General features: G+C 44.7%; 1 protein-coding gene across 1 annotated transcript in view; it reads right to left on the bottom strand.

Annotated features, from left to right (window-relative positions):
* The window catches only part of cd276 (CD276 molecule), a 79,037-nt gene that overhangs the window by 60,043 nt on the left and 4,716 nt on the right, over window positions 1-14,278 (bottom strand). Inside the window, exon 2 of the mRNA XM_085365400.1 lies at window positions 13,830-13,925. Within this exon, the coding sequence (XP_085221526.1) occupies window positions 13,830-13,875 (46 nt within the window). The 5' untranslated portion in view covers window positions 13,876-13,925. The remainder of the gene's footprint in view (window positions 1-13,829; window positions 13,926-14,278) is intronic.

Below are 14,278 nucleotides of genomic sequence, written 5' to 3'. Positions count from 1 at the left end.
AAAGCTCCACAGAGCTCGAGGCGGGGAATAGAGAGAGCTCGTTTGGGGGCTACCCGGGAGCGAGCTAGGATGAAGGTGAGGTGAACTTGCCCATCCTGTTCTACAGTCTATAGGACACCGCTCCATAAGCTTTCTCAGAAGCATCCCCAAAAATGTGCACCTCACGAATGGCCCCCTTTAAGTTAGCACTGGCAGGAACATAGGCACGTGGGAAGGTAAGGTGAGGTAAGAACTGAAGCTCCACCTCCCAGTCAGACCAAGCTTGCAGGAGGGTGGAGGGAAGATTCGAGTCGTCCCAACCATGCTTCTTATCCCATAACTGCCTGAGAAGGAGCTTGGCCCGAGTGGTGAAGGGTAACAGATAGCCCAAAGGGTCGTACTGTGAGGCTAGGACTCTATAGATGTTTCTGAGGGTTGGCACCTCATAGGACACGGGCCTGTGCTTATAACCCAAGGAGTCGGTATTCCAGTCCCAGCTGAGCCCGAGCGTGGTCTCTAGCGGGTTGGATTTGTCCTCGGCTAGCCACAGATCCAGACTCTGTGATCTAGCTTCTGGAGGCAAATGGCTCAGGACACTTGGATCATTACAAGCCCACTGACGTAGCTCGAAGCCAGCTGATTTCAGCAACTCTCTTAGCCGATCCACCAGATCTCTCGCTTCTTCCGGTGAGCCAACACTCTGTAGGCAGTTGTCTACGTAGAAACACCTCTCGATGGAGAATCTCAGGCTGTCGTCAGGCTGTGTGTGCTCCATCACGTGATGCTGCAGGGCGAAGGTGGCGCAGCAGGGGCTTGAAGTTGTCCCAAATGGCAGGACCTGCCACTCGAAGATTTTAGGGGGTTCATTCACCTTTAAGTCCCGCCAAAGGAACTTCAACAGGGGCCGGTCTTCAGGGAGGAGCAGTACCTGATGGAACATCCCCTTGATGTCTCCACTCACAGCTATGGGGTGTTCACGAAACCTGACCAGCACCCCCAGCAGGGAAGCTCCAAGAGTAGGGCCAGGCAACAGGAACTGGTTCAGGGACTGTCCAAGGTATTTATGGGAACAGTTAAACACCAGGCGATTCTTCCCGTTATGACTGACAAGATGATGCGGTATGTACCAGTTCTCCTTGGGCGAAGTCTCATGTGTAACTTCCTTCACGGCTCCTGATTGGATCAGCTTCTGCATTTCTGCCCTGTAGGCATCAGCCCGACTGGGATCCTTTAACAGGCGCCTTTCTGTGCTTCGAAGCATGGGCATGACTGATTCCTTTGGTGCATTCAGTGGCGGCATCTGTGGGTGACGGAGTAGAGGTGTAGCATACCTGAAGACTCCATCGACCATCCTGCGAGTTGTTCTTGCCTCGAGCAGGGCCACAGCCTGCTGATCCTGTTTCGACCGAGTGACCTCTTTCTCGGATCGGTAAGGCACCACGTCCACCTGCCAGAGCCGCTCCACATGTTTGAGCAACTCGTCTGATTGGGCGGATGTATACAGGGATAGGACAGGCTGGGTCTGCCGCCCCATGAAAAGACTTGGCCCTTGAAGGGTCCAGCCAAGCCGGGTGTGGACTGCTGCTGGGCCTCCAGGTGGGCCGAGGCGGACTGGTTCTATGGGGGTGATCAGGTGTGGCTGGTCTGAACCAATGAGAAGCAGAGGCTTGGCTTCCTTCAGGGCAGGGACCGGGATCCCATGCAGGTATTTGTACTTCCTTCTCAGCTGGTCGATAGGATACGTATGGTGAGCTAAGTTGAGACGATCAGCTGTAAACGCTCCATCAATCTTGTAGTAGGATCCGGGGTTGGTAGCAGCAGAGACGCTGAAGGATACGGTATGTCCATGAAGCATCTGAATATCTTGGCGGACGGTTCGTAATGGCAGGTCCTCCGGGCTGCCTGCCAGACCAAGAGTCTTTGCAGCAGCAGGGAGCAGCATGGTCCTCTCTGAACCGTCATCAAGTATAGCATAGGTGTCTAGAGTCCGCTCTCCATGGCTCAAAAGCACAGGTACAATCTTCAGCATGACACGATTGCTGGCCCCATGGCGATCAAGGTAGAGTGAGCCCGAAGCCGAACTGGTTAGGCAGCTTTCCTCCTTTGCAGCCATGCCAGCGTTGTTTCCTTCTGTCCTGGCATTTACCTCGTGAAGAGCCAGCAGATGTTTACCCTGGCAGCGGCTGCAGGGTTTCTTTAGTGTGCACTGAGCAGCTAAATGAGTTCGGGCACAGCGCCAGCATCGTTTGTTGACCTGTATCCAGTCCTTTATTTCCTCTTTGGAGAGCTTGGCTACATCATCACATTGGCTGAAATAGTGTTCTGTGCTCTCACAGTAGGCACAGTAGGCTTTGTTCTTGACCTTCCCTCTAGCTCGACTCTCCTTCACTGGTGGAAAAGTGTGTTCTGATGGCCCCTTTAGGTTATGTAGGACTGTCACGGTTTGTCGGCCTGGACGGGCCTCAGCCTTTACACTGGTCCTTTCTCTACTGCTTCTTACACCTGCTTGGCCGTCAAATCCTTGACACCAGGACTCCTGACGAAGCCATGCAGATAGGTCGTACAGAGTGTAGGTGCTCCCGGGCTGTTTAAACTGGTGTCGACGAAAATCAGCTCTCTGTTCGGCAGGAAGCTTACTTATTAGTCGGGCAACGTGGGACCCACAGTTCAACTCCACTTCTCCTTCCAGTCCTAATGTTTGTAACAGCCCAACTAGTGACTGCACCTGAAGGGAGAACCTTTGGAAGGCTACTGTGTCACCTCGCCTTATTTCAGGACCATCCAGGACATTTGCTATCTTTCTCAAGGCGAGCTGATGAGGTTGTCCAAATTTGTCGTGGAGGGCTGCCATGGTGTCAGTATAAGGCTTGGGTGAGTTCAGGTAAGCATCGGCAATAAGTCGAGCTTCATCTAGTTTGAGGTGGTCCACAAGTATCTGATACTTGAAGAGCTCAGTAGCATTAGGAGGGAGTAGGTTCTCTAAAGCCATGCGGAGCCTAGCAAACTCAGAGGGATCAGAATGAATGAACCTTGGAATGGTTGGCTTGGGCCCCCTGTACACTAGCTCAGCCGAAAGAGGAGCAGATGGGTTGCTGCCGTGCCCACTGGTTACTCCAGTGACAAGAGAGGGGGAACTGGCTGGAACAGGCTTGGTTGGGAGCAAACCTGTCTTACTTGGTGCCCAGCAGGGGGGTGGCACAGAGTGTTGTGGAGGGGCATGAAACGTGTTTCCATCCTTGGCCACAGGGTCCTGATATGGGGTGCAGCGATGACTCAGCAGCGAAGGCTCACCAGCAAAATATGCTGTGTGGGGTAGAGGGTGGTACTGTACACCATCATCGGAGTATTGTTCGTCAACCTTCATTTGGGAGAATCCTGTGTGCAACTCTTCCATCGGTTCAGGCCATGGCGGTGGGTCAGGCCACACCTCCTCATCCTCCTCCTGTGGCATTGTCTCAGGGGTGGTGTATACCTCTCCTGAACCGCGCTTGGGGGGATGATTGGTGCTAGGCTGTGAGGCAGTCAGGTGAGCCATATCCTTCCTCAGCAGGTGAGCCACTCCAATCAGCTCTCTGAGGTCACTCTTTGCTTCCTTCAGTTCTTTGAGGCCCTCCTGTAAAATTTGCTGTGATTGGAGTAGCTGCTCTCTTTCGGCCTGCAAGGCTCTGAATTCTGTATGAAATGTGTGTATTGAAGACCCTGGCCAATTGGAAGGTGCAAATTCAGGTGAGAGGCTCCTATTAAGGTCCACATCTTGTTCACTTCTTCCCCGTGGAGGGGGTGTATTGTAATAGGCCCCATCCCTGTCGCTGTAGAGGGGTGGCGTATGACTATACTGAGGCTGAACTCTGTCGCTTCTTGTGTGAGGCTGTGGGGTATCCCACTGCAGCATTTCCCTAAAGAGGTGGCCTGTATAGTTAACATCAAAGTCCTCAAACCGGCTTGGTCGACGTGTATGGCGTTTAGGCCTTGCATCAGGACATGTCGCTCCATCTGGCTCCATCTTGATAACTCCTCCGGCTCGAAGGACCAATGTTGAGGAGTACTTGTGGTGAGGGCTAGTTCTTTTAGGTTCAGCAGCTAACAAGATGGTGTATCGGTCAGGATACAGGAAGGAGGACAACAGGCTTCCACTTTGCTGGATTGTCACCGCCAGCTGTTTTATTGCCACCTAGATGCTCAGTGTTGCCAGCAGTCTGTAGTAACAAACAAGTTGCCATGAGTATATAAATATATACAGCAACAGCTTCACTAAGATACATATAAAGGATTAAATGAAATAAACCAACACATCCATCTGAATATACACATAACAGGACATATATAATTTGAACTACGCCAATCTTACATCTCTTGCTCCAAACACAGAAAAGGACACAATTAAACACAGTGAGAATGTCATACATAGCCGAAGCATCCACTCTAACTGTAAACAAAGGTCTTTGGCGCCATCGTGTGGCCGAATAAAATTACTACATAATGGCGGCGGCCGGCGGCACATGCTTCGAGTCACGAGATGAAAAAATGCGGTGCTACAATGCGGTAGAATGTAACTAAAGCCGCGGCCAACATCAGAATCGGAAAATGAACATATTTAAGGAAACTTACTTCCAGTCATGAACTTAACACTCGGAGCATCACGTGAAGGATGGCAACCAGGAACACAGCTTACGAGGTAACAGAACTAACACTGAAAAAATCTCCCCTTCTCGAGTAGCATCGCGATACCCCCAACTTCTGCCTACGTCATTTCCTACGACTCCACCCCACACAATATTGCAGAACATAGACATAAAATCCCAGAGCCTTTTATACACATATAGCATAAAGACAACATCCCCAAGAGAATGCAACTTTACACTAGCATGCTGTACCTTTTTGGAACACTGCTGCACAACAAACATCATCTTCTGTACAACAGTTGACTTTTTGATATATTTCCACAGAGGTCTGCTACCGACACGAAAAAAAAAAAAAAAAAACACGCTTACTGAGCAGAGACAAGCATAAGCAGGAGAAGATAAAGAGTGCAGTGCTTGTGGTCTTCCATGAGGAAGCTGCCCTGCACATTGTCTCCAGGCTATTCATGTCTTCTCAGAGGGTAAGTGAGGATCTCACCTCTCCCTTCTCTCTCTCGATAAAGAGATGCTCAGAAGCCATAGAGGGCAGGCTGGGAGATGTCAGGCTGTGGGGATTTACACACTGCACTTTGTGTTTATGGGTCTCAGCTCTGTTTGAGTGCCTGCGAGACAGAGACGGGCACTTTCACAGCCGACATGAAATAAACTCATTACAGCCTTTGCGAGCACTGGCAACGGGCCCCGCTTAGCAGCAAGGCACAGGGCTGGCTAGAAAAGGCTGCAAGTGATCTTAACACTGCTCTCCACTCTACTTTCAAGACTACCCACTACCTTGTCACTATCAACACCTCCTTCCATCCTGCTTTCCTGAGACATGCAAGGTATGGGTGCTACTGGGGTTTCTTCTACCCAGAGTTTTTCATATAGTGAACAGCATGCTCACTAGGCACATGAGATGAGCTTGGAGGCTGACTGTGAGACTGAGAGACAGTGTGATATGCAAGAAGACAGCAAAGGTGAATCTGAACTGTTATACTGGGGCTGCTCACAGGGTAAAGCACAAGTCTGTTGGTAAATAAAACCCACAGATGCCTCGCATCAAACTGACAGATACCGACAGGTGAGTGTGCATGTGTTCACCCACATGCATTTACAGATGCAGTATGTGTTCGCGTTGGATTACCGAGCTGTGACTGTAGGCCTTCAACAGTCAATCTAGTTATTACGATAGGCTTTCATTTCGACAAGTCTGATGTGCACACCTCAATTACTGTGTTATGTGCTGGATTTACAGTTAAACAAAATCAGTCGCTGAGTTTGTGTAATTTTCAACAAATTATTTTTAACCTTGATGTACTTACGTACTTCTGTATATGTAACTGTACAAACAACATCTGGATTAAATGATTAACGTTAGAAATAACCAGATATATGAAGATTAAATAAGAAGAAACAAGAAAGAGCCTCTTAACCAAGTATACTTAAACGGTGGAATGAGTAACTAGTATTGGAAAGCCATGTTTCCAGGGCACTGATATAGTAATAGAGTCTGCTGTGACATTAGTGAAACCAGAAAATACTCCTTACTCCTTGTATAGAGTGAATAAAAAAAACTGACTATGTACAATTTATACTACCAGCTTTAAATATCATGAAAGAAGGGAAAGTATAGTGCCATTGAGCTTGAGTTAGCTTTATACTTGTGGCAGCTTTGTACTCTGGCAAGCTGTCCAGCCCAAACAGCAGACAAAAAAGTTGTATTAGAGACAATTTGCAATATTTAAAGTAAAACGCTCAAAACCAAATATATTAAAAAAAACAAAAAACAAAACAAAACTGGAAAGATGTCCTGTCATCACTTTCCTCCTGTCACTCACTCACATGCTTCACATGCGTCATGCAATTTACTCATTTCAACATCAACTTTTTTTTATCCCACAGCTCCAAAAGTGAGTCAACAAAGGGATAAAATGTACAAGCACATTCAGCTGCAAACAAGACCATGCACATACACTATTACAGCAAGAGAGAAAAGGATAAGACAGACTTCCAAATGAGCTTGGACATGTGTGTGGGACAAGGACAGTTTAAAAAGGTGCAAAAATGAGAAGAATATCCTGTTGCAGACAAGCATGCACCAATACAGAATACAACCAGGGAGAAGGAAGAAGAGGCAAGTTAGGTAGTGGTTACTGGTCTAAAGCGAAGCATCCATTAGTTTTCTGCTGCTAGATCATAGTACTGCAGAATTAAGATAAAAACCAAGCCTTTTCCAACAAACAGAGGTAAACAAAAATTTAAGTAGAGCAAGAGTGCAAGGGACAAGCTACTACCATATGTTCTTTCTGGAACATACTGAAGTACAGATGAAGACCTGGACAATAACACTCTTATCTTGCATTGTTGTTGATTGTTATTACCTGCTGTGAATCACTTCACAACTGTAATCTAACTGACATGAAATCTCTTTACAACTAGATTTCAAATCTACAAATGGAAGAATTTTTGATAATTAAATAAACTAATATATTAGTGAAAACTTGAGAAAAGTTTCCAATAGCAACAATACACTATGTCTCAAAGGCTGCATTCACTCTTTTGATCAGCTTTAAGTATTCTTTGGGGTGTTTTAGCTTTTATTATGAGCAGAAAGCTTAGAAAGAAAACAGAGGAAAGACACAGAAAATGGCTCTTGGCAGATTCAAACCCAGGCATCTGCAACAGCCTTACGGCATATGAGCCACCTGCTCAGCCTCCACGCCACCTAGCTTTAATCTCTAGCCTTCTCAGAGTCATCATGTTCCAGTGGTCCTAAGTAGGGATGGGTATCGTTTAGGTTTTATCCGATACCGGTGCCAAACCGGTACTTTTGAAACGGTGCCGGTGCTTAAACGGTGCTCAAACCGGTGCTTAAAGAATGTAGAACACAAAATTGGTCCAAAAACCTCTCATGTTCAGCTGTTTTTTTTGTAAAAAGATAACAATGTTAGCCTTTTCTGCAGCTAGAGGGCATATATGGTATCACTCTTGTCTGGAAGCAGTGCTTAAACAATGGAAAAAACACCAACTTTGTCTAAAAACCTCTCATGTTTAGCTGTTTTCCACTTTTTCTTTGGTCATTTTAGCCTTTTTGGCCAGGATGAAGGGAGCATCTGCCATCAAACAAGAAGACAGCCGCATGTAACTACGACAGTGTTTGCTAGTTCACCTTGCATGCATTAATGTAATAACGTGGTTAACCTACTCAACGTAAATTACACACGAACAACATTAAGCTACTCACGCAGAGAAGAACGGCTGCTGCTGCCTTCATCATTTCTGCTACACTGGCAGGGCTAGGGGCCAGGACTCTCCTCTTCGGGTTTTTGGGGGATGTTGCTAACTCCGGGTCCGATAACAGGCAACCCACCTGGAGTGGATGTGCTCGGTGTGAGGTCTCGCAGCAAGCTATCAAATACGGCGCATTTTTCGGCTTTTAAAAAAAACGCTATGCGTCGCCAGGTGTTTCATCGGATTTGAGGTGTTACCTCCTTTGACAGTATCACAGTATCAGCTTAAAGCACTTGTTGCAGGCTGCTGAGTTTGCATATTTTGCTATGAAGTACAGCCTGACTTTTGACTGCTTCGCCTTGGGCATTTTTAATCTGTAGCTCTGCTCTAAAAGAACGTACGTACCTGGGCCCGCCTACTATCCTCGGAAACGTAAAATGATTGGCTAGAATTCAAAGTGTATGACATCTCAGGAAAATAAAGCACCGAAATAAAGCACCGAAATGTGCGCTGCTTTTCGGTCTGGTTACTACCGTTTATGTCAGAACGATACCGGTACCCATCCCTAGTCATGAGTTTAATCAAACTGTTGATCGTTGCAAAATCTGATCCCTTCTGGAAAAAAAATGCTTGGAAAAACAAACTGTGCTGATGCCAAAAAGGGTCAGTTCTGCATGGATGTTACTACAAGATTTAAAAAATAAAAAGATGGTTATGCCATTCCTGCTGTCTTTCAAAGAGCTGAAAGGTTTTGCACAAACAGTATTGTGCAGTAGGAGTAACAAGTGCTGTACAAATGTGTATATTGCAGTAGATCACTACTATGCTTTGTTGGAAAAGGGAAAGGCTACATAAAGTGTTAGTATTGATGAAATGTATCAGTGTTATCTCTATGAATGCAATTTTAAACAAAATCCAGGTCCATAAACACAATCCTACTGACATATACACATATAGAGACAGAGACACAACTTCATGCAGAAACAGACACCCAAAGGCCAGACAGCACATTGATATTCCACACCTGTATGACTGCTGACAGCTCCACAGCATCACACTGTCAGAGGATTTGGACATGAGGTACCCTGACACTACAATGGAGACACTGTTACAAAGTTGCTCTGGAGCAGAGAGGTTCCATCAGCCACAGACACAAACACACACATGTATACACAGTGCTACATCACTACCCGGGCCCCTTCCAATGTCCTTGACACACACACACACACACACACACACACACACACACACACACACACACACACACACACACACGTCATTATTCAAATCAGGAGTTTCTGCAGTAATCTACAAAGATACCTCCAGTCTTTATCATCAATGTCCACTACAAAAAAATATATTTTTAACACTCAGTTCAATAACCATTTTTTAGCACTACAAAAAAGTGTCTTTGCTCCAATTAGAGTTAATTTCATTCCATTCTGTCCCACTTCATAAAGCTAATAATGGCATCAATTCACTAACAGGGAATGGAGCTATTTGCACAATGAGTGTTTAACACAGTAAGTGCATGTTTAAAAGGTACAGCCCTGCTGAAACATGATACAACAAGTGCTAATATGATTTAATACATAAGGAACATCAAGCACAAGCACTGGAGGGGAAATTGCTGGGGCAATATTGACACAGCAAAGCAAACCGGTACGTAAGGTGCAATACTAACAGACTGCACCGACAGTGGGTTTTGGTTGGGCAGGGAGAGACGCAGGAGAAAAATGCTTTTACAATAGTGCCCCCCTCTGTTGATGAATGTAACTGTAGCTCAGCACATTTCTATTCTACACATTACGCTCTACCTGAACATCAAAGGATTTTGCTCAAAGGATCTGCAAGCCCTTTCATACCGATTACTCTTATGATATTACCAATCCCTGTATAAGTCTGAGGGGAACACTAGCTTTTGATTTCATGGTGTCAGAGCAGATGTGCATGTCCATAACACTCCTATTTGAAAAAAAAATGCATTTGGAAAACATTAACTGAGTGATGGGAGCATGTGCATAGTAAGTATGATATGGATAGGAATCACTGAGGACCGAGAGCTTATTCTCAAAAAATATCATAAATCACAACAGGAATTATCATTGCTCTATTTTCCTTTTTCTCATTCATCTCTTACTTGTTCTCTACCTGTGTTTTTTCTGCCTTTGTTTCTTCATAGAAGTATGTCATCTCATATCCCGTCAATAACTCGTTAACGGATTTCGGCAGTCAGATGGTGTTGGCTAAAGAACAGTGGGCAGATAAAGGCAAGCCTCTGGCTTACAAGCTGGAGGGACAGAGAGCCTTTGATGAACAGGAGACAGAAAAACTAGTGAAGAGATGGTGTACATGAGAGCGCCTGAAGGTAGCAGTAGGGTCATGGGGTCAGATATTAGTAAAGTGAACATGATTTCTAATATTTAAAGCCTAACAAAAATAAGTGCTGCAGTTTGTTTCCAATTACAAAAGGTGAAAAACGAATTCATTTACTTGTTAATGCTCCACTAGGTCACAAATTGTTAGTAAGAACTGTTATTTGATGATGAATCTAGAGCTGATAATTTCTCATACTCTTCAAATGTTTTAGTAACGCCAACAGTGGCTGAAGAAGCTGAAAATTAATCCAAAGTAGGGGAAGGCTATAATTTCAAATATTTGTCACTACGAGGTATCTGAAAGGGATTCAAATGTCACGCAGTTAGGCAAGAAACTGAAACTCAAAATTGGCTCCTACGACAAAATAATTGCAATGAGACCTCAAAATGTACTATGAAGTAGATTTTGCTGTAGTAATGTGCAACATCTACCAAAGAAGGGGTACTGAAGAAGTTTCTTGTACATATCTCACAATTGTGGTTGGGTTTTTTCAGACCAAAAAATGTAACTAAACAATGCAGATCACGCATGCAAATTCAGTTTGATAGGTGTTTGTTGTTGGAGTTGAACATGAAACAACCCGACACATCACGACAAAAGACAGAGGCAGAGTTTTATCCCCACAGCACCTGACGTCACCACCGCCGTGTGTCAGACGCAACACCAGGCAAGCAGGGGTCTCCTTCTGTCAGCTGCTGGGATGCTTTCGCAGCAAGCCAGTAGTAGCTGTGACACTTCCCAAGCACAGATCAGCATCCGTTCAACACATTCATCAAAGCCTACTAGACACACAGCAGGCCCACATATGGCTTCAGGCCTCTCTTCCCCTCCAGAACTGCAATCTCGGCATATTACCTGTATCAATTTTTTAACGATCCACAAGCCAGCATTTTTAAGACTTGTTGAAATAATCATGAGGTGCTTGTTGGGTAATGCACTCTATTTCAATAAGTGCACTGTAAGAAAAGAAGAGCTGGGAAACAGTGAGACAGAGGCAAGCCAACAGAGACTCGTCATTATGTATGCACTGCAGCGAAACCAATCTTTGTTGAGCCTGTCCTCGATTGTTTTTAAAAGGATACTTTACTGGACACAATCAAATTAGCAAAAACATCACTGATACAGGGTAATAACCCTAAATTGAATTTGTGCACAGGCTAAAGTGTCCCCTCTCTGCAGAATCAATTGCTGTGAAGAGAAAAGGAGGGAAGGAAGAGGGTATTCATAGTTAGCAGACCTTTAAAAAGTACACTAGAGATGAAGGCATGAGCGGGCTATTTTCACGCTCTGGGGCCCTGCCATAATATGTGCCTGGCGACTACTTTACTAGATGCAATCTATCCAATTATGCTAGTTAATTTGAATTACCTTACAGTTGCCATCACTGAGAGTAAAAATCGTGTCTGGTTTTCAATTCTACATTTGCATGGATGCGATTCTCTTTCATTGTTTGGTTTCTAAGAGCTGCCCACAGCGAGCTCTGGCAGCCTAGTGACTGTGCTAACTGAACACAGAGTATGACAACAACAAGCAATTAGCTAGACAGCCCCCTGTTAGCTCTGCAACAGGCTGACACTGCTGTGTGCTGCAAGCCAAGACTGTTACTGTACTCAGCTAACTGTTGTGGCTCAGGCATTACTGTACACAGATCTGCAATTTATTTTGCATTTTGCAGACACCTGTAACCACAATACGTTATAATGAGTGTGTTAAAAAAAATTAAGTAACACTTAAGGTCAGGGGTCAAAGCCAATTCTGAGCAGGGTGGCAATCTTTTCTCTCTCCTGCTTCCTAAATAGAGAAAAACAACATCCACCTACAGACAAGGCTCATCCTAGCTCTGGAGGCAACAGCTGTGCAGTGCTGTATGAGTAACATCAGGGAGAGATTTTACTGAGAATAATCCATCATCTGACTCCTGAGTCAGGATACAGCTGGGAGCTACAGAGACAAAGTTACTATGCTGGGATGACAGTGCTGTCATATGCCTTATTTCTTTTTCTTTTTTTTTTTACCCCAAAACATACCATTCTCACAAAGTGTTTTGGCAAAGCCCACAAAGTAAAATCACGTCTGCTGATATGGGAACTTGCAGGAATTATCAAGAAATGACATGGTTGAGTACAACAAAGATTACAGCAAGTAATCCCAGCGAGGGAGTTAGAGACCTCGGAGACCCTGGATCATATCAGCACAGCCGTCCACACATATAAATAGATGCTCAGTTAAATGCACAAGTCTGTAGGTTTCTGTGTGTGCCAGCAGAAGCTCTCTAAAGCTACAGGAAGTGGTGATAATAATAGTTTAAATAATGTCCACAAAATATGAGACTTTTGTAATATGATACGGTGTTACATAGGCAGACTGTAGTATCAAACTAGACTCCAACTAATTCACTTAGTGCTCCAGTTAGCAGAAAGTGAATCATTGTGTGAGCTACAATATAGCCCATTACCCGTGAGTTAAAGAGCTCCATCAGTCCCTGACACCTCCTCCTCTTCCCTCCCACTGAGGGAAGCGAGTTAGGCAGTGGATGCTATACAGCCAGTAATGAGCAGGCCGCAGGCCCATTTGTGCTGGGAGAGAATGGGTCCCTAATGAACCACTGAAGACACTTAGGTCCACTGAGTCAAAATTGTAATGTGCCACTGATGGCCGATAGGAGGTTGTGTCAGCTCAACCGGAGAGCAGAAAAGGCAAAAAAAGCTCTTTAAATGATGGCATTTTGGACGATAAAAGTTCTTTGTGAACTTTGAGGATTTGCGAACTGATTTTGTCCTTCTTCTTCAGGCTATATATTAATATAGAAGAATGGTACTCAATATGAGATTTAAATTTACATGGCATCAGCCACACACCAACTGAGAAAGGGCTGATGTTGAAATATATGCACTGTTGATACTTCTTTCGGCATATGCCATTCCCTTCTTTTATTTACTGTCATGAGATGCCATCACGTCAGCCCAGGCTATTTGTTTCTTTTTTATGATGACAAGTTTTCTTTGAGCGTCATTTCTACTGAAGTGAAACTTTTGAGTATGCGAGTCATGCATCCTCAGTTGCAACATCAACCACCAGCACCCTGCTTCCCGGTGTTATAAATATAATACGATGACTTCCTCATCACCCTTCTTGAGTCAAGGCAGGAAAACTCAACTTCTAGCATTTTTCACAGCACACCTTACCTATGCCCAGAGCTCTCGCCACTCCTCACATGCTTGGAAAAGGTCAAAGCTGTTCTCTTTTACAAGCTGAATTATAAAGAAAATACAAAACACCCTCATATGATGAAGTTGTAACCCTTTAAAACTAAACTCAAAAGAATTACTTTGAAAAATATCCCTTTTCTCCTTTAGCCAGACATCTGTTTAAATAGGAATTTGCTCTCTGACAACTCATTTCAGTTGATGTGGGTTTAAACAGGGACAGTTTATAACTTTTAAACTATTGGCACATTATTTTTTGGGAGTAGCCTCATTTGAACGGTTGTTTTTTCCCAGTGAAGCTTTTGAAGGCAAAAGACTAATAGGCCCTGCAGGGTGTATTGTTTAACAAGCGATGACATTTCCCACCGCAGCCACTCAAATCTAATAGCAGGGCAGAGGGAGCAGCAACACCCACCCATCGCTTGGACAGCCAGCACTGCGGACAGCAGGAGGGACAGCATGGTCTTTCAGGATGGATTCAAAGTGCAGGTCAACTTCTTCAGACACAGCGCTGCGGAGGAAAAAAACACAGACATATGAGGAGCCCCGAGATTTTTATAACAAGGACACAATAGTATAGCAACATAAGGTGATGAGCTGATTGGAGGATTACTGAAACCAGACGGGTTGCCTTATACTAATGTGTCTTGGCGTTCTTTAACTTGTTCTCCCAAGTGGAGAGAATTTGAGATGAGAAGACAATATGTGCTATATGAAAATCTCAAATTAATTTTGTCATTTACAAACTTTACTGACAAACCAAGTTACACGTGAAGGTGACTAAGACAGTCCTTTCTCTGGCCTGCTGAAAGCTTCTTTCTTTTCAGAGCGAGTAAAGCTGTGATGACAAATGGGGACTTTCAA

The sequence above is a fragment of the Diplotaxodon limnothrissa genome, linkage group LG1 (assembly GCF_057381915.1).
Source record: "Diplotaxodon limnothrissa isolate DT_005_m linkage group LG1, D_limnothrissa_male_GT1.1, whole genome shotgun sequence".
Taxonomy (NCBI): Eukaryota; Metazoa; Chordata; class Actinopteri; order Cichliformes; family Cichlidae; genus Diplotaxodon; species Diplotaxodon limnothrissa.
Note: the sequence above shows the minus strand (reverse complement) of the source record. Positions and strands in the feature narration are given on the sequence as shown.